Source organism: Haplochromis burtoni, unplaced genomic scaffold (genome assembly GCF_018398535.1).
Source record: "Haplochromis burtoni strain Fernald_Lab_line unplaced genomic scaffold, NCSU_Asbu1 Contig_464, whole genome shotgun sequence".
Classification (NCBI taxonomy): Eukaryota; Metazoa; Chordata; class Actinopteri; order Cichliformes; family Cichlidae; genus Haplochromis; species Haplochromis burtoni.
Window position 1 is genome coordinate 182,550 of NW_024582825.1, and position 21,156 is coordinate 203,705.

A 21,156-nucleotide genomic window follows, 5' to 3' on the forward strand; every position below is an offset into this window, starting at 1 on the left:
GTGTGTGTGTGTGTGTGTGTGTGTGTGTGTGTGTGTGTGTGTGTGTGAGAGAGAGAGAGAGAGCACTCTTGTCCCCTCTCTCACTTTTCATATGCCAGTTCCCATTCGTCAAGTGGCAGGGTACACTCTGGACAGGTCACCAGCATTTAGTCATAACCTTCAAATTCTGCATCAAATCTCCTGGTTTTGTGGTTATTTGTCCAAATGTCTGCAGGCACAGAAAATGCAAATGAGCTACATCTCATCAGCTGCTACACTCCTGTTCCCTGTGCCCTTAACCTGTTTCTCCTTCTCAGTCTTGGCCAGTGTAGACTCCAGGGAGTCCAGGTCTCTCCTCAGCTTATGCAGTTTCCCCTCCAGCTGCCTTCTCTGGTTGTGAAGAGACGCTGTGTTGCCTTCTTCTTCCTCCAGGCGCTCATTTAGATCCTAAACTCACAATTGTTTGTAAAAAAGAAAAAGAAAAAGAAAAAAAAAAAGACTTTTTGTGGATTCCAAGAAATGAAATGCTCTAAATAATAATGACCTCATTTAATGAGTATTCGACCTTGTGTATGTGCTAAACATACACAAGGCCATTTTGCTAGTTATCCCAACATTAAATTTTACTCCATTTATATTCACATATACTGGCGATCCAAGTTATTATTACTGACAAAAAAAATCCCCTTTATCCTGTTTGCTGCTGTATTACTGCAGATTATACCAAATGGCCTCCACTGAGCTCTACTGGTAGATGCTAAAGACGTCTGTAACACAGTACAGATCCTGTATTGCAAATTACCTGCACAGTCTCCTCCAGCTGGACCTTCTGGGGCATCAGCCGTGTGCAGCGCTCCTCTGCATCACCCACTGTGTCCTGCTCCTGCAGAGAGACAAAGGCACAAGAGAAACAAAGCGATTTAAAGATATATAATATGTATTATCCTGATGTAACGGTAACACATGGGAAGCACAAACATTGGCTCATAAGCATCCTTTACACTAAAGAAACAACAAAGGCATCAGCCTTTTATTGTATTGGTTGTTTTACTGTGCTACTTTGCAGAAAAAAGATTTCCAATATACTACAGAAATTTAATTTGCAGGACTCTAAATATAGCTTAAATGCACAGAAACATCTGCTAAGCAGTGCTGTGTGTAGACATAATGATCTACTTACTGCAGCCAATGACAGGGCAAGGTCATTCTTCTCTTGTGACAGAGTGACAAGCTTTCTTTCCAGATCTTTAATCTAGCTCTCCAGTCCCTTCACCTTCTCCACTGCCACCCTCAGCTCCTCCTTAGCTTTGAAGGTCTCTTCCTGACATCTGACCATCAGCAGGGGCTTCACCTGCCGGCACAAAGCAAGAAATATGATGATGAAAATATGATGATGATAATTAATCATTTGTCAAGAGGAGTAATTTCAAAATTTGACCTTAGTGTAGAGTTTCCACTTCCCCCAGCAGCGTAACTGGAGGAACTTCCTCACATTGTGCTGGATACCCATCAGTGCAATTCTACATAACACGCGCCACATAAATGCAGAAAGAACAACCAAAACAGCTACAGTACTGTGCATGCACGCATATACAAACAGATCCACACACTGAGGGTCAATCCAGCATCTTCTTAAACTCAATCCTCATCAGAAATCCTCTAAGCTGAGCCTGCAGCATGGTTATGATCTTTGCCAGCCGCTCATCACGCATGTCCTCCAGCTTTGCCAGGATGCCCGCATGGAAAAAGAATCCTGGCAGGATGGGAGGAAAACACGGACAAGCAAAAGATGGAAAAAAGAAAGACAAAGAAAAAAGGAAATGATAGAAAAAAAGAAGACCTATGGTCAGTCTTTAGATAAACAGTTTTGAACATATTACAGACAGTATTATACTAGTACTACAATATTATATACTATACTATATCTGTACCAGATGCCAATAGTAGATAGTATTTAACAGTCATAATCATCACTTGTACTTTTTGAAGATTTAAATCATAAGAAAATTTAGACAATGTATGATTTTATTGAAGCGAAGGAATATTGTAGCAAATTATGACAAACTTTACCTTTTAATAAACTTGATTCATACAACGTACACATCATGTGTTCACCACTCTGTTAATCATAATGCAGGTGTGCTTGTTTCATTCTTCTGGGTCTTTGTAATAGTGGTGTACCTTGGAGTGGCTCCATGTTATCTAGGCCGATGGAATTTAGGATGAGCTCAGAGGCCTTCTTGTTGTCAGCAAGTCCCTTGAGGATGATGTGGGTGTTGAGGATATAGTACCTGGACATAGTACAGAGAAGACCAGAGAGGGAAAAGAGTAACAAAAAATATGATCACACTCAAATGATTGCTTTATTTTATTCATATAGTGCCAAATCACAACAACTTTCACCGCAAGGCACTTTATATACCTCCAATGGAGCTCTAACACCTCTGCTGGTCTTAAAGAAGGCCCAACAGCGGTCTCCACTTTCTGAGAATCCTCAGAAAAATGGACCTGAAGAAGGAGCTGCTGACCGTCTTCTACCGCTGCTCCATTGAAAGTGTGCTGACATATTGCATCGGTGTGTGGTTCTCCAGCTGCACCACAGCACACAGAAAGGCACTCCAGAGGGTCATCAAATGGCCCAAAAAATCATTGGACATCCTCTTCCCTCCCTGAAGGACCTGTACAGCACTCGCTGTCTCAAGAGGGCACGCAGCATCCTACGGGACTGCACACACCCAGGACACCGGGTGTTTAAGCTGCTGCCTGTCTGGCAGGAGGTTCAGGCTGCTGAGGTCCCGAACAAATGACTAAGGACATCTTTTACAACAGGGCAATAGCGATCAAATCAAATCAAATCGCTTTTATTGTCACATCACATGTGCAGGTACATTGGTACAGACATGTGAGTGAAATTCTTGTGTGCGAGCTTCACAAGCAACAGAGTTGTGCAAAATACAATAACATAAACAGGCAAAATACGAATGGCTACATCTGAAACTAATAAATATATGTACAATATATAATAGTATATGCAAAAAAATTTTCTGGATGTGTATACTAAATGTTTTTCTGTGTGTGTGTGTGTGTGTGTGTGTGTGTGTGTGTGTGTGTGTGTGTGTGTGTGTGTGTGTGTGTGTGTGTGTGTGTGTGTGTGTGTGTACACATATTTTACAGATTAAATAGAGTAAACAATAAATAAAATATATAAAAATATACAGAGTTGAGACATGTGCAAAACAGTGGCGATTACTGTACAGTATGGAGTGCATAATGTTAAAGTTCCAGTAGTGAAGCTGAGGTGTCTATGACGTGTTCAGCAGTCTGATGGCCTGGTGGAAGAAGCTGTCTCTCAGTCTGCTGGTACGGGACCGGATGCTGCAGAACCTCCTTCCTGATGGAAGTAGTCTGAACAGTTTATGGCTGGGGTGACTGGAGTCCTTGATGATCCTCCCCGCTTTCCTCAGGCAGCGCTTCCTGTAGATGTCTTGGAGGGAGGGAAGCTCACCTCCAATTATCCGTTCAGAGCACCGCACTACTCGCTGGAGAGCTTTGCAGTTGTAGGCGGTGCTGTTGCCATACCAGGTGGTGATGCATCCAGTGAGGATGCTCTCAATGGCACAGTGATAGAAGGTCCTGAGGATGCGGGGGCTCATGCCGAATCTTTTCAGTCTCCTGAGAAAGAAGAGGCGCTGCTGCGCCTTCTTCACTGTTTTGTTTGTGTGTACTGACCACGTAAGATCCTCAGCCAGATGTACTCCAAGGAACCGGAAGCTGCTCACTCTCTCCACAGCAGCGCCGTTGATGGTGATGGGGGTGTGTACTTCTCTGCACCTCCGGAAGTCCACTATCAACTCCTTTGTCTTTGCGACGTTGAGGGTGAGATGGTTGTCTTGACACCAGTGGGTCAGGGCGCTGACCTCCTCCCTGTAAGCCGTCTCATCACCGATTGGTGATAAGACCCACCACTGTAGTGTCGTCCGCAAACTTCACAATGATGTTGGAGTTGTTAGTGGCTGTGCAGTCGTAGGTGTAGAGTGAGTACAGGAGAGGGCTCAGTACACACCCCTGTGGAGCACCAGTGTTCAGTGTGATGGGGGATGAGGTGATGCTGCCCAGTCTGACCACTTGGCGTCTGTCAGACAGGAAGCTAAGGATCCAGCTGCAGAGGGAGCTGCTCAGTCCTAGATCCTGCAGTTTCCTGTCCAGCTTCGAGGGAACGATGGTATTGAATGCTGAGCTGTAATCTACAAACAGCATTCTCACATACGTGTCTCTCTTCTCCAGGTGTGACAGGGCAGTGTGTAGTGTCAGGGCTATGGCATCATCAGTGGACCTGTTGTGGCGGTATGCGAACTGTAGAGGGTCCAGTGAGTCGGGTAGTGCAGAGCAGATGAAGTCCCTGACCAGCTTCTCGAAGCATTTGCTTACGATGGGGGTCAGGGCTACAGGTCGCCAGTCGTTCAATGAGGAGATGGTGGAGGATTTGGGTACAGGGACGATGGTGGCCATTTTGAAGCAGGCTGGGACTACAGACAGAGAGAGGGAAAGGTTGAAGATGTGCGTGAACACTCCAGCCAGCTGAGCCGCGCATGACTTGAGGACTTGAGGCTCTGTGTATATAGCCCTGATCAATGAAATAGCTGACCTGACTGGCTACCTCCCTGGACTTTTTTAGGGGGGAGGTAACAATGTTTAAAATAATAACAATAATAATATTTATATTTATAACAAGGTGCAATAATAATTAATGTGCAATAATAACAGTGTGCAATACACATACACTTATTCTTCTTTTTTATACTAAGTTAATATACTGTGTTGTGTTGTTTGTTGCGTTGTGATGTGATGTGTCATATCGTGTCGTGTTGTGTTATATGTAGTGCCGACATAGGACAGTTTTCCAATTTCATTGTACTACTGTACTATGTATGACTGTGCAATGACAATAAAGAGTCATCTTATCTTATCTTATTTTAAGGTAAAGAGTCCAAGATTGAAGTGCTCTGTTGGGATCGAACTAACTAAACTCTAGTTACATTGTGTATGTGTATATACACTAGAATGATTGGGATAAATACAGATGTAGTTAGACCTTGGTTTGAACTCTGGGTTAGGAAATCCTTTCCCTCTAACACCCCACTACAGGCATGCTGGTGCAGGATGAGAAGACTGTCTGTCACACCTTTGAAACACAAACAATAAAGAATGAAATCACGAATACCAAGATCAGATTTGGAAACTAAAATTATTCACCAATGTCTATGACAGTGGTTCCCAAACTTTTTTTGCTGGGCCCCCCTTTGTTTTACAAGAAACAACTTATGTTGTGGGGCAGGAATAGCTCAGTAGGTAGAGTGGTGGCCCCATGATCGGAAGGTCGGGGGTTCGACTCCACTGAACGGCTACCCTGAGGTACCCCTGAGCAAGGTACCGTCCCTACACACTGCTCCCCGGGCGCTACACTGGTGGCTGCCCACTGCTTCACTGGGTGAATGGGTTAAATGCAGAGGAACTATTTCCCTATAGGGACTAACATGCACACTTTACACTTTATGTTGTTCATAAGTAGTTAAAGGTAGACTATGTTAAAGGTAGACTATGAGCAATCTATGACATTTGCATTGTTCTTATTTCTTGAATTTTACGTCTTGTATTGTCCTTAAGTCCTTTTTTACCCTCTGTTACTTTATGGGTATCGTGCAGTACCTGCAGATGTGTATTTGTTCCTGTGGCTGTGTGAGTTGCTCTGTAGAATTTGGAGACGGTTTTGAAGGAAGACCCTTTTTTCTGTTTCTTGGATCCTCCGGAAGTGTCCTTTTCTTTGAAGAGAAGGGCCAGCAAGGGCATTGACGACTTCTGGAAGAGTCCCACCTCTGTCTCACTCAGGGGGTCTTTGTTCTTATCCAGCCACGCTGTTATATTGTAGCCCACCTATGAGAAGTAAAAACAGCTTAAAGTCACACATTAGCATTGATTTCATTGACAGAAGCATTTTGAAATAACTTTATTCCATCACATACACATGTTTGGAGCCATTTGTGTATTTACCAGCCAGTAATCTCTTAAGAAGTACTTGCAGTGCCGCCATAGTGCATCAGTGGGCCTTGGCCAATTTCTTCCCCCCTTCTGGCTTGAGGAAGCTGGAGGACTTGCCCAGGTGGTTTTCATACAGAGCTGCTGTGAAAGTTACATCTGTTGCTTTTGGAAACGCACACTGCTCCTCCAAGACGGATAAAATCCCAATAGGCTGGAGGGGGGGATAAAATACATTAAGGTGGAAATAATGCCCCGTGAGTGCACACAGCGTTTCTGAGAGTATGTTTGTGTTACCCTCTGCAACAGGTCCAGGCCAAAGTCGACAAAGACCCTCCTACTTGTACTCTTCCTGCTCCATGTGGTGGTTAAAGAACTGCTGCAGCTTCTTGTTGGTGAAGATGATGCACAGCTGCTCAAAGCTGTTGAACTGGAGACAAAGCACAGAGCATGACAAGAGGAAGTAGCATATTGTAGCTTCTGATCGAGACCACTCTGCTTAAAGCTTACCTCAAAGATTTCAAAAGATTTCAAACCCAGCATCGTCCAGCACTCCTGTGAAGAACTGCCGCTGCATCTCGGTGTCCAGTGTCTTATTAATGCGGGTCACCATCCACTTGAACATGCGGTCATAGGTGGCTTTTGCCAGAGCATCGATGGAGTACACACACTGGTCTTGGTTCTGACTTGAAAATTCAAGCTCAAATTGGATGATCTTTAAAATGTGAATGAGTCCATCGGCACCTTTGTTAAATAAGTAATCACAAGGACCTTTAGTACTGAAGTGATCTCATAGCTTTGGTCACAAACTCATTGCCAACCTTGACGCGGGGGCGTGTTATGCCCTTCTGCAGCTCCCCGGAGTTGATGGCCATGAGGTGGGCAACTTTGTCAGCCACTTTAGAGGAGAGAGAGGACAAGGATCTAATTACACAGCTGAAAAATAGGTTGCTGCCAAGACTGTGATTAATGGAAGCAAAAAAAAACAATATGCAGTGGATGAAAAAATATTTGGTTGTATGTCAAAATGGAAGGGCATGTTTTAGGAGAAGGAGAGAGCTAAAAAGAGAAGAACTGGGGTAGACTTGAGAGAGGGAGGTAAACTTTCTCTACCCTCAGTGGAGACACATCAGCCTGCTCCTCTCTGGGTTTCTGTTTGAACTTCATGTTTCCAAAGTGAATTACGCTTCCGGTCAGTTTGTACACGGTCATCTTCTCCTCAGGAGTGAAGCCCGGGACACCGAAGGCCTCCCGTGGACACACAAGCAGAGAGAACAGAGCGTACTGGGAACAAAGTATCACAATAAAGCTGTACAAAAAGAGGCAACAGCACCATCAACAGTCCAGTACGTTTGCATAATCAAATGTTATATACAAACTCTGAATGAAAGATAAAAGCTTTCAGTGTGAGCACAGGAGTGAGCGCACATCAGTGAGCAGCAGCTCCTCGCCGCCGTCCACGTTGTCCACCAGAGTGACTCCCTGACACACCCATACTGTTTCGGGTAAGGTAATGATACTTTACCTTTTTGTTATAATGAAAAGAGACACCACAGTTACTACACTACAAGATTTGATAAAATATTGATTTCTTAAAGTATGTCCTTTAGACTCAAAAAACAAACTTAAACTCATCAGCACACCCAAATACGTTTAACTGTACCAAAAAAATAGAAATAAAACTGTTTATGGCCTGCTACAAAAAAAATCCTTTAATTAAAGTTTAACATTAGGGGTGCGGTTACTTTGATCAGCAGGTATATAAAAACAAGGAGGCTAGCTACTAGCTGTCTGCAGTCCTTCGTGACAGATAAATTAGACCACTAACTGGTGCTTTATTTGCCTTTTTGAGTTTTTAATGCAATTACACGATAGTTAAATAAATGGGTCCATAGTGTAGTAAGGTTTATACATTTGCTTGGTTCAGTTTCAGCCAGCCACACAAGTCCACTTTGGGGTTCTGTTAGCATGAGCATTGGGTGCAGGTAGCCAAGACTAGCTGCTTTTTCTTAACTGATAAGTAAATACCCTGTTGTAACTGCCCCTAAGACATTTGTCCTCCAGGTTTGGTGAATGAAACTGCAATTTTTCAGTCTTTTAATAAGTAAAAGCTACAAACAGTGGTTTTGCCTTTTCATGAGGTTTGCTAGCTAGATAGCGCTAGACCCACTTGGCCAAACATGGTGACTTCTGGTTCCAAGTAAAGTTACTGGTTCAAAATGTAAAATACGAGTCCACAAATCAACAGATGGTGTCACATTGGCTACATCCATCTGAACTGCTGAAGTATACTTGTATTTTAGTATTTCTCAGACATATTAAATTTGTGTTAAGCCACTATTTGGAACTGTTTATCCAGAGCTTTGTAGCGGTTTCACATATTGATACGCATTCTTCGCTGTCTCCCTTCACATTTAATTATTCAATCGTGTATTGCTTTACTTTTAGTTTCAACCTTTAATCTACTGCTTTTGGTGGGTTTCGCTATTTTCTTTTAGCTCCCTGAGTCTTAAAGCTAACATAATTAACATTACTCCAACCATGTTACGTTTCTGAGTCAGCAGTCTACTCACTTGCTTGCTGACTACTTTTCATTTACTAAAGTTACAACTTATTGAAGTAAATGCATTTAAAATTCATTTAAAATTTATTCCACTGAATTAGCTGAGCTACACCTCGAACTCTCCACTTGCTACCTTACAGCTGCACTGGTATCTCCTGCAAGTTTTCGTGTTGGGAATCAGTAATTCAGGTGGCACTTTTTCAAAACTGGGACTCTAGAAAGCTTAAAAAACGGATCCTATTAAAATAGATTTGGTGGCTCGGCAGTGTAATGACTAACACATTTGACTAACACACAAAAGACCCCTGGTTTGAGACCAAGAAGAGGAACAAATCACAAGATAGTGTATTCTTTTTGCTGGTCTTACGCCTGGATAAATGTATGTTGTGTCACAAGGGCAACTGGTGCAAAATCTGTCAACTCAAACATGTGGATAAATTCACCACCATGACCCCTTGGGAAAACAGAGAGTAGCCACAAGAACATATCTCTGAGACCCAGGGATAGTCTGTCCTTCATGATATCCCAAAATGATTTAACGTAATAATATTTTCATTTTTTTTCTGGTAACATTCCTTTTTATTTTATGAGCATTAAAACTGTGGAAATTAAAAATGAAAGAAACACATTTCAACACAAAAACCCTGTTTAAAAAGAACTTCTCTTAGTCAAGCTTTTTGGTCAAACTGCATTCAGCAGCTAACAGGCACCTAAAGCTGTGCTGTTATGTCACCTCACCGTGCACAATCACAACAGTGATTGTGCATGATGTGACAGAAGGCTGAGTGAGGCGGAAAGATTTTACTCAGAGTTGTGGAAGGTGAGTCAGACTTATTGCTGTCAGGGGATGGGGTGGAGGAGGGCCAAACATCAGAGCAGGAAGGTGTGAGCTCAGAGAAGGACATACCAGCTTTTGAGAAGCCTGCGCAGGGACAAAAACGTGACACCAGGAATCCAATATATTGTGTAAGCTAGGGTACTTGACTTGGGTCTGGATGGAGGATGTCCAAGTCATACTGTGAACATACACATGCTAAAAAATGCTTTCAGTTTTAAAGATGCCTTCAGATAGCAGCACCTTCTTGTAGTTTTATGTGCTGTGACTCATTTCCCCCCCCAAAAAAACCTGGTTGCTTATTAACTGTTTGATGTAATCAAAGAGCCTCCAGTTTTGGTGGTTGTGGGCAACAATGTCCCACTTTTAATTTTTCATATTGTAAACTTTTTTTAAACCCAATTTTAGGAGGTTTGAAACAGAACTGATATGGAAAGAAGAGCTGGAGTTTAGAGCACCTTTGGGAAATATATTAATTATATAAATCAGCAAAGCAAATAGTTTAAGAAACCAAACTTTTATTTTATTGTATGTGTGTGTGTTCCACTTCTACACATTGCAATGTGAAAAAACGTCAGAGCCCTATCTTACACGATGCTTTTTATCTATAATGAGCGGCGAGCGTTGTCAGTTTGTCCCCGCTCAGGCTCCTTGAAAGCTGGTATGTCGTCCTCTGAGCTTTCACCTTCCCGCTCTAATGTCTGGCCCTCCTCCGCCTCATCCCCTGACAGCAAGAAGTCTGACTCCCCTTCTACAGCTCTGACTAAAACCCTTTGTTCCTCATTCAAACCTCTGCCTTCTGAAGCACGGACATGGGAGTTAGTAAGTCCTGCTGTCCACTGTTCAATTAAACTTTATTTATATGGAGCCAAATCACAGCAACAGGTGCCTGAATTTGCTTTATGTTGTAAGGTAAAGACCCTACAATCACACAGAGAAAACAGTGAAAGAACACTTAAAGAACAAAGATTAAAAGCTTTGTTTTGAAAGCGTTATAATTTCTGTATATTTCTGAAATTGATGTTTGGAGTCACATGTAGAAGAAACAATTCGATTTTTAGCAATAGAAACATAATATTTGCAAACACTGTATCACTTAACTTCCCTTGCTGCTGTAAAATGTGGAAGCTGCACTGCCCGTCATTTTGAAACCTCCAGGATCTCCTCTTGGCAGTACAGCATGAATTAATGATGATTGATGTCATGTAGAAGTCATGTAGACTCATGTCTACTACAGAGGACAAGAATGAATTGCTGGATCTTGGCCTAATAGGATTAATAATCTCCTAAGAGTAAAACTGCATATATCCACACAAACCAAGCCTTTGCTTTTAAAACCGCTACAAGTGTTTTAGTTTTTAAAACGTTGAATTTTAAATTGTTATTTATTCATTTTCTTGCATATTAGCATGCAGCATATGACATTATTAAAACATGTTTTTTTCCCCAGTCTGTCGTTTCACATTCAGTCATTTTAATTCCATCCACTGCAGATTTATCTGCTTTACCTCTGAGCTCTGGCTTCGTTCCAGAGAGGAGCTGGTAGAATATGTGAGATCCTCTCTCGGCAGCCTGCTGGGAAATCAGTCTTGATTTTTCGAGCAGATCTAGCACCAAGACAAACGCAATTCATAAGGGCCCATTTATCCAAATTATTTTCATTTCTCACTTGATGTTTTGTCACGGCGTGACATCTTCATGTCACGGACGACGGCACATAAAAAGCAAGGCGTGTTATTTTTAACAAGGCCCCCTGACACTGACAAGCCTGATCAGAAGTAATGCAAGAGTAACATCCACTCACAGGTCTCAGTGTCAGTGTCAGCGCCAGCCGGCTTAGCTGTGGATGAGGATGAACTTTCCTTAGAAGGAAAACAGACGCACATATTCGGAAACAATTTTTCTATTTCATTTCATGCGAGACATTAATAGTTTATCTGATTATTTAAAATCTGATCCCTGCAAAGTGCAAGAAATTGTTGTTCCTGATGGGTTTACCAAATGCCTCCAACACTGGGTTGGCCTGTATGATCTGGTCCTCCACTGAGCCCTGGAAGCAGCAACATTCAAATGCCCATTATTTGAGCCTTGGAGTCTGAGGCTTTGCTCCCGGACGCTCCAAAACTGGCAAAGTACTGGATAACCTTAGTGTTTTCAGTCCTGCCTGCACCAGATTCCCCACTGATAGGAAAGGACCAGAGATCAAAAGAACGGTGTGATTACACGGTGTACATGATTTTGCAGGGAGCTCAAAGTCGGAAACAGGAACACGCGTGTTATCCTCACGTGATCAGCATAGACTGGTGCTCGCGCTCTGCGATGACAGGACATGAAAGGGGGCAGACAAACAGAGTGAGTGTGAGAGAGGAGAGTAATTGCTGCTGATTTCCCTCCGTCAGCACTGTGAACAACACAGACAGCTGTCCCGATGCCACAAAACCTTTTCCTACTCCCCTAACAAATCATCACACGGCACACTGATTACACACCTCCAGCAACTGCCGTCTTAAAACATACAACTGCGTAACGACAGGCCACTTGCACGCTTCTGCTCTGTCAGGAATGGAGAAACGATGAGGAGGAACTTAATTGCGTTTCGTCCCCTTGTATATTTGGGCCAGTTTAGCTCCATAGATAGGAAGCCATTTATATGGATTGACTGTCACACAGAAGAGGCGTGTGCATGTCCAGACGTGGGTTTAAAGGTTTAAGGATGCTCGGTCAATGATGTTAAAACATGATGGAAAGTTTTTCAACTTTGTGGCACCTTTACATGTTGATGCTATTTCCTGTATTGTGTTAAAAAATAAATGTTACACTTTGAGTGTAATTCAACCTCCTGTATGTAAAACCTCATGTATCAGATATGATACATGAGGTTTTTGTATACTTTTGATAATTCTAAATCATCAATGTATCATCATAATTGCACAATTTATTTTTAAGCAGTACATTGCAAATGAAATGCCAGATTTAGCAAATATGACACAAATTAATAATCATATATGGAAACTAGTATTTAATGCTTTTTTTTGTTTGTTTCTTTCGTCAAGGGGTTCAATAGACAACCCATTTACAAAAAATTTGAATTTTTTTTATTTTTTTAAGTTTTACTGGGATAAACATAAACGTTTTTCCTTTCCAGTCACCTTTCTCACTCACTATGTGTTAATAGACCTCTCTGCATTGAATCATACTTGTTATTAATCTCTGGCTCTCTTCCACAGCATGTCTTTATCCTGTCTTCCTTCTCTCACCCCAACCAGTCGCAGCAAATGGCCCCGCCCCTCCCTGAGTCTGGTTTTGTCGGAGGTTTCTTCCTGTTAAAAGGGAGTTTTTCCTTCCCACTGTCGCCAAAGTGCTTGCTCATACGGGGTCATATGATTGTTGGGTTTTTCTCAGTATGTATTATTGTAGGGTCTACCTTACAATATAAAGCGCCTTGAGGCAACTGTTGTTCTGAGTTGGCGCTGTATAAATAAAATTGAATTGAATAAAAATGAAAATAATGTATACTGAAACTTGCGAGGCAGATGCAGATGGGCATCGGCTAGTTTATGGGGGAAAAGAAGTTGTCACGTCTTACAATTCTTAAATTAAATCCTTATTATTCTTATTAATAGTAGGAGGATTTTATAGTTCACAAATAATACATCACAAACAATCGTGTTTACTAATTGGTTATTATTTGGTTGTAAACATGAAAAAACTATTATAACAAATGTCAAATGAATAATAAATTATTTGTAAAGCATACATGAATATTGTTTGAATCTTTTTTTAATGAAGTTACATCTGAAGTTGAGCTTATTACGGACTTTGTAAAGCATAAATATGCCTTTTGGCCCTTATCCTCAAATCCACACAGATTTATGGAGCACTGCACCACAAATAAACAGGACGGGCTAACGACTGATCGGAATTATAACCAATAATAACTAACACATAATGTAAAAATTGTTTTGCATTGTCATCACAAGCTGTCATTTTTACTAAAGATAAACAAAGATTATAAGATACAATTTCACTGTTTGTTAATGAAGTTTGATTAATTACAAGGTTACAATTTATTAACTTGAGGATTACATGGTGTTACCCCTTCTAGGCATTCTGGAAGGTTTCAGACTTTTACTAACTGAAGAAGTAGTACAAAGCTACACATGTAGATTTAATGTTAAATGTGATAAATTATAGTTTGTCATCAAATAAATCATCAGTTGTATGAATAATCTTAAATCATTTTAAGCTTGCATAACCATTATGGCAAAAGAACAGAAAAGAGGGGGGGGGGGGGGGGGGGGGGTATGCATCAACCACATGGCGTGATTAATTCTCTGCGCAGTGAATAATCTTTATGATTGATTATGATTGATGGGAAACATATTGAATAACACATTGAAAACCAAACGTAATAAAATTCTCTAAGTTACAAAAGGCTTTTCTGTTCCTATACTGCTTTTTTTCTATGGTTTGACTGCTTTTTAATGGTGCTGTGGATTACTCAGTGCTGTGAAGCTTGCTTATGTAGATCCTTGCGCTGACATAGTGGCGGTGAAGGTTTTCCGAGACGCGGCTTCGTTGAGGAACATGTGATCAGCGATGTCACTGGCTTGGTAGAACTTAGGCCGTTTCATCTGCTGGACATCATCCTGCCTCACTTTCACCGTCTGGTTAGAGAAGACGATAACAATAAGAATGTCGTCCGTCATCTTTGACCCAGCAGGGGCGTTTGATTTCATGTGGTTTATTCATGACATCTAGCCCTCCAGGGGGTCCACATCATCCCTGCAATCGCCTTTATAGACACCAGGCTTGCTTGCTGCCGCTAACATACGCAACCTAGTGACCGATTAGCCTGCTCACCCACTGACTTCATCAGAGACAGACTGGCAGTTTAAAGAAAGCAGAGTTGTTAATTGGAGTGAGAGAAAGGATAGTAGATGTTGATCCAACAAGAGCTAGTGTTTGACTCAGGTACTCACCAGTGCAGGATGTACAGATAAGCTCAGGAGCACTATAGGTGTGTGCCTTTTGGCCCTGGGAATGTGGATTTGGGAATTCTTTAGTCTGCCTTGGTCCATTTTGGGTTTCCCTGCAAAGCCATCAAAACCGTCTCCTTTTCTCAGCCCATTATTTTAGTTATCTTCCCCGATCCCTCTTGATTTCCACCCCTCCAGTTTCATTCCACCATGTCTCTGCTGTTAAGCAGTTATTACTTTATCTGTGTGTGTACATTAGGATTAGTATGGCACCCTAAACTGAAACCACTGATGTGCCATTGGGTTATTTTTGTCCATCAAATTCAATTAGATCTTTGTCCATCTTGATTATTTTGAAATACCTACAGCCAGATTAAATCCTTTATATTAAAACAATGATTCCCTCAGTGTATTTTGGTGTGTAAGTAATTACATTTGGATTTTATTCAGCTAGGAACAGCTCTGGGTCAAATATAAAAGAGCTGATTTTTTTTCCCAGGATGTGTAAATTCCAGGATGTGAAGAAAAATTCCAGGGAATGCCAAAAGTTGCTGCTTTCCCAGAAGCTGAAATTTTCTGACATCACTGCTTTGTTCTCAGCCTTTAGACTCACTCCCAACTTCCTCTGAGCTGAAGTAGCTGTTGCTCCAGTTTCCCAAAGGGGGCACTCACATTCGTACTGACTCAGCGGCACAGAGAATGAGCCTCAGGGGGATGATGGTTTGACTTGGTTCCATATGCTTCATCATTCATTTCACAGCATTTCAATCATATTATTTTTTTCCAGCTTTCTAAATTGTGCTTTTGTTATTTTTTAAAATGATTTAACAGATTCTGTGGAGCCTCTCTTTTACCATCCCCTTCTTCTCTTGGTGTAATTTCATCTTCCTCCTCGTCATCTCATGTCTCAGCCTCTGATTTTTATTTCATGTTTTGGCCACCCAGTATTATTCCCCAACTGCTCAGTTAAACAGAATGACTTCATCTTTGTTAACTATGTGTCTGCTTGTCCCTGCGGTTTTAGTCTGTCTCCATGATAGGAATGATTTTGTTGTGAGCACACTCAGCTGGTCTCAGGGGCTCCACAGCCCCTGAGACCAGCTGAATAAAAGATACACCCACATAATCACATAATCACACTAACAGCTGTACACGATGGCTAGAAGGATAGACCGATTTGTGTGTGTGTGTCCCCAGCGTGACTACAGCCACCTGTGGAGTGTTGACATAGTTAAACAGACAAATACAAACATCATCTGGGAATTAGACAGATGTAGTTTAAAAGTGGAGGACAAAATGGGGAAAGATATTAAAGACATAAAGGGAAGTGCTCATATGAAGAGGAAGGTGGAAAGGTGTATGAATTATTGCTTCCACCTGTATCTCTCTCTGTTTTAAGGGTTTGTGGCCAATGGGCCGAATATGAAAGAGTTGAAACTGCAACATGTGTGTTTGTGTCTGGCCCCTGGGACGTGTGCAAGACATTTGTCTGCTCATATGGATTTACTGTGGTGTGTAAACAGGCCGGTGAGAGGTACCATTGTTCCCACTGCTAATACTGTAGCTAACTGTGCCGCCGCTAAAGAGCCAAATCCAAGCAGCTATAATCTCAGGTCACCCGGCTTTCCTTCAGTCTTTTTGTGTTTTAGCTGCCTGCACGCTTCATGTTCCTGCTAAACATTTCCTAAAGCCTGTTATGCTACTATGATGCAAATGGTGCATCCAATTGAACTTAATTTTATGTCACATCTGCCATGACTTTATCGTCTCAGTCATATTCCCATCAAAGTTATAATTCTGCACAAGTGTAAGTCTCTCACAGTTCAGGTATTTTATATTTTTGCTACCTGTGCAGATGAATCCCATGACTCAGTTGAAACCCCAACTTTTCCTTTTGACACCATAAATTAACATTTGTGGGTCTGAGTGAAATATCATAGTAACTAAGGATTATAATGCAATTTAAATATTGCTGGGGTGAACAGCATTCAAGGCCTAACTTTAGAGGAAGACCGTCATCCATTCCTATCAGCGTATATTATCATATATTACCCATTTTTCCGCAGCATTTGTCTGAGTTTTAATTAAAATGGAAGCTCTGCCAAACATCTGCAAAGCTGTTACAAAAGTTTGTTGTTTGCTTTTTTTATATTAGTGATATTCATTGATTTTTGAATAAGAAACGTAAAGCAGAGTTGTTGAAGGGTTAATTTAGGTACTAAGTTTTAAAAGTTATTTTTAAAGTAAGCAATTATTGACAAAAACCTAAACAACTAAGTTTGGGTTGATGAGGTTAGCCATAAAAAGTGAGACCGTACCATTTTTTTATTGGCAGTGATTCTATGTAGGGATATTGTTAAAGTAGAAATTAGGTAAAAGAGCGCTATATTAAAAAGTAACTGCTATGACCTTCTATAAATAGATTTTAATGTATGTCTATCTATGTATTATTATATTTGATTATTTTTTCATGAAGTAAATGTAAAAAAATAAATAAGTAGAATTAAAGCTGCAAGCAGTGACAAGAGGGCCCTCGCACCCCAGCGCATCAAGCTAAGCCCAACACCTACGCCCAGCAGGCAGCGATGGAGATTACCATCCAATCTGATGTCCCACTGATGCATATCATGAGTAGAACCACCAGTTAAAATTTTATCTCGTTCAATGATGATTATAACCCACTTTGCATTTCCTCTTCCCACTAGGCACTGCTCTAACCATTACTGACAAATGGCACATGAATCGGTTCGGGGGCTGGACTCTCATACTGCCTGTTAAGTTTGGGAAAGACAAGTGTATCTTTTAGTTACAACAGTTAAATGCTTCTTCTGATCTTGTGATTGAAGGTCGACGTGTCACCATGACCACATGGTCTCACAAAACGTGAAAAGCTTTGCAATTTAGCATCATCAAGGTCTTTAGATTTCACCCGTTGAAGATCACATGAATGTGATTAAATCCCTAGGAGGAGTTCGTTAAAGTACGAGGCCTGAAAACATCTTGGTATTTTACATAAGCCTGCCAAATTTCAGACACATAGATGAAACATAGAGTAGGGGGTGGTCTTTTGAAATTTTGTATGGGGTGCTGTGGAGCTATTTTGCAATATTCCATGAAAACGACCATATAACAAGAAAGCCTTCCTCACATTGGAGGTTTACACCTATAAAAAATCAATTGAGGATTAATGATTCGATATCACTTTATTCAAGCTAAAATCGATCTGAATCGGAAAATCCCCGGGCTAAACTCTGCTAACTTTGTTATAGCGGTAGTTTAGTGCTCTTCATTATGGGGGCCGTTTGTAAACTGAAACATGCTGGAATTAACAGCAACATTTTTCCACTTTTAGCTCAAAACCTTACAAAAACATGTTTTTTCGAGTCATTTTTTTACAACATTCACTAAAATATTTGTAGCTTTTTATGTTTAAAACACAATTTTAAATGTTAACTTTAACCTGCTTATGATGGAGTCTGACAACTCTCGAAGAGCAGTGCACAGTCTGGACAGTGGGAGGTTCCTAAGTATACTGCACAGCATCTTTGGGCTGATTGATGACAGGATCACAGGTAGAGGTATTCAGTTTACAGTTATTTATATTTATTTATAGTAAAATGTCGATAAAATGGTGGCAAGTAAACTAAATCTCCAAATCATCACTATCACCCTGTAAATACTCTCCAATTTGGCACAACCCGGAATTCTTATTATACAATAGCCCTGTCCACTTTCCAGTATGGGAGCACAAAGGAATCACTCACCTCCACCAGCTCTTTCAAAATGATTAAATCATATCCTTCAGTACATTTGTCCAGGAGTACAGAGTTGGGAATGAACAATATCTTCAATACAAACAATTAAAATCTATAATTAAATCCAAGACATGTTGTGAGTGTAACTGTCTGTCATTCAGTCTTCACTACATTTGACAAAGACAAAGACGGCGTTGTCGGCATGGAAGAGTGGATTGAGGGGACTGCCTGTTTTTCTTCGGTGCACCTTGGGTGAAAAAATTAAATGTAATTCCTCAATCTTACTTTTTTTGCTTAGGCTCACTCTCACACCTTAACACATGTAGCTTATCTGCCTAAAACAAATTCCTATGTTTGGCATGGCTCAGATTGCTTCAGCATGTACGACTTGAATGGTGACAATGCCATCTCTAGAGAGGAGATGCTCGATTTTCTGAAGGAGAGGCTCATCAGACGGCCCAATGAGGACCCTGACGAAGGAATCAAAGACCTGGTGGAGATCATACTGAAAAAGATGGTGAGCTGTTTGCTGCACAGATAAAACTGTTTTCACGTGGTTTTCCAAAAAATAAAACTATTAAAAAAATTCTCAGGTCTGTAAATAATTTACCAGCTCTGCCAATGGTGCTTCCTCCCACAGGACTATGATCTTGATGCCAATGTGTCTTTTAAATATTTTGAAAAGGTTGTGAAAGATGAGAACCTATTCCTGGAATTGTTTGGACACTGCCTTCCTGATTTCAGGGTAATCTGTAATGAGAAGCTCTTTAAATTTCAGAAATTCAGAAATTCTCAATCTGACAGTTTGCTTTACTTATTTTTTCAGAGAGTCGAGGTGTTTGAAGGAAGTGTATTTCAGGAACAAATGGAAGAATAAAGAAATCGCATACCTGCATAATCAGCCTAAACATCTTTAATATTAATCTCAATGGTGGCAGTGCTCTGATGTAAAATTTGTTAAATAAAAAAAAAGGATAGTTCTGGTAGTTTTGGCCCAATGAAAGGCTCTCTATGACCAGAAACAGTAATGGAGGGCTCCTCAGCCTCTTCCATTTTGCCTTTAGGGTTCTCCCAAGTGTGTGGTCCAAAGGAGAAATCTGACTGCAGTGGTCTGATGTGCTGCTTGTCTCTATTTGAGAAGGTCTATTTGCACCTTGAACCACCTTCTCGCTGTGTCAGCACAGGTATTGTGTAAAGTCCCTATTTTATCCTCTGTCAGTAAAACCCTATGTTGACTTTTAGGTCCATAGTAATGATGTTCTTGGGGAGGTAATAGCAGAAGAGTAAAGTCTAAATAGCAGCTGATGTTTGAAGTCTCCCTTGTATTGTCATTTCCAGAGGTTTGTTTGCATGTGAGGTTGTTGTCGTCTGACGTGGTAGTTTTTTCTGATGAAGAAGGCTCCTCTTGCGTGTCCTCTTTCTGTGTAAAAATCAACATCATTTAAAAAGATCCCAGTCAAATTAAAAGAAAAGTGCCAAAGGGAAATTGTGGAAATGTACAAAGAAACAATGAAAAGATGTAAAGTGACTAGTTGTGTGTGTGTGTGATTATCTTAGCTTAGGTTTGCTCAGACTAAGGTGGAACTAAGTTGTTGTTTATTGGAGTGGTGGATTTTGTGAAGCAAAATCTAACCTATAGATATAAAATTATACGGACTTAGCACATGTGCAGCACACCACCATAGAAACTTTTCTCATCCATGTGTCGCTTTGCTAAACTGAAACCAAATTATTCCGAAGGTTCTTCAGACTTTGCCAGTTATGCATAACGAACAGTTTCTGGAACTTTACAAAGTAGACCTCTGTGAACTCCTCAGCAGGATACTCATCCAGGGGCCTATACTCCTCTACAGCTCCATAGAGGGCAAACAGCTGAATCAAGTTATAACCCCAATTTCTGGGACCCCTTGAACCATCAGATAACGACTCTCTAGATTTATGGTGTACACCTGCAAATAATGCAACACTTCACTGCGGTACACTGGTGCGAAAATGTTTGTGTGAAAACTGTAAATAGTGGCTATATTTATCGTCCATATTGTACATTTTACAGTGGTGGCACATTTCTGTGGAGACATTTTGGACCGTGTAACCCTTCTGAAACCTTTGAATGTTTTCCCAAAGTTTTGGGGATCATCAAGATGAGCTGTGGTGGATGTGAGACGAGGCGTTTTGTTCTTTGCAGTCACCAGTGGTTTTCTCATTGGAACACTTCCATGGATGCCATTTATGTCCAGTCTCTTTCTTATTGTTTAATCATGAACTCTGACTGATGCGAGTGAGGACTGCAGTTCGTTAATGTTGTTCTGGGTTCTTTGTGACCTCCTGGATGAGTCATCGATGCACTGAATGTTGGTAGGCCAGCCACTCCTGGTAAGGTTCACGACTGTTACAAGTTCTTTTCCAATTGTGGTTAATGGATCTCACTGTGGTTCACTGGAGTCCATAAAATCTGGAAGGGAGCAAATGCTTTTTTAACAACAATGTAAGTGATGTTCCCCTGTAGCAGGGGGCATCTCACACCTTAAGATACCCTCTTTTGGTCATATATTTCTAAACAGAGGCATCTTCATATCTTAACTGATTTGACTGCTGACCTGGCACACACAGACCACATCAATCGACTATGAGTTTGTCACACACTTGATGTTAGCTTGCTTGAAGTGTTGAACACGAAAAAGAAAACTATGTGAAAATTATGTTTAGCAATCAAATTCAATCCATAACTGTCAATTTTAAAAATGCAAAAAAATGCTTTTTACACCGCCCCTTGAAGCTAATATCCCTGAACAAGGTGAGATAGCCTAGCTAACAAAACACCTAGCAGTATCATTTCAGCAAAATGATTGAGTTTTGTTGAGTTGAACAATTTTTAGTTAAATGTTGGCCCGTTCTGTGTGTTGTTCTATTTTTGTATTTTTTTAACAAAATGAATGCTGTTGTAAATTAAATGGCCCAGGTGTGTAGTTGACACAGACCAAATATGAAGCTGATCTGATCAAATTCCTAGGA

At 40.9% G+C, this 21,156-nt stretch overlaps 1 protein-coding gene and 1 pseudogene across 1 annotated transcript; one reads left to right on the forward strand and one right to left on the reverse strand.

Annotated features, from left to right (window-relative positions):
* LOC102306589 overlaps positions 1-14,119 on the reverse strand; it is a 17,883-nt pseudogene extending 3,764 nt beyond the window's left edge.
* Positions 14,120-17,858: 3,739 nt separating this feature from the next.
* On the forward strand, positions 17,859-19,021 carry LOC102306892 (EF-hand calcium-binding domain-containing protein 1-like). The gene is made up of 5 exons (XM_042213656.1): positions 17,859-17,961; positions 18,306-18,374; positions 18,513-18,661; positions 18,785-18,889; positions 18,971-19,021. The coding sequence occupies exons 1-5, from the start codon at positions 17,859-17,861 to the stop codon at positions 19,019-19,021; spliced, it is 477 nt and encodes a 158-aa protein (XP_042069590.1).
* The last annotated feature ends 2,135 nt before the right edge of the window (positions 19,022-21,156 follow it).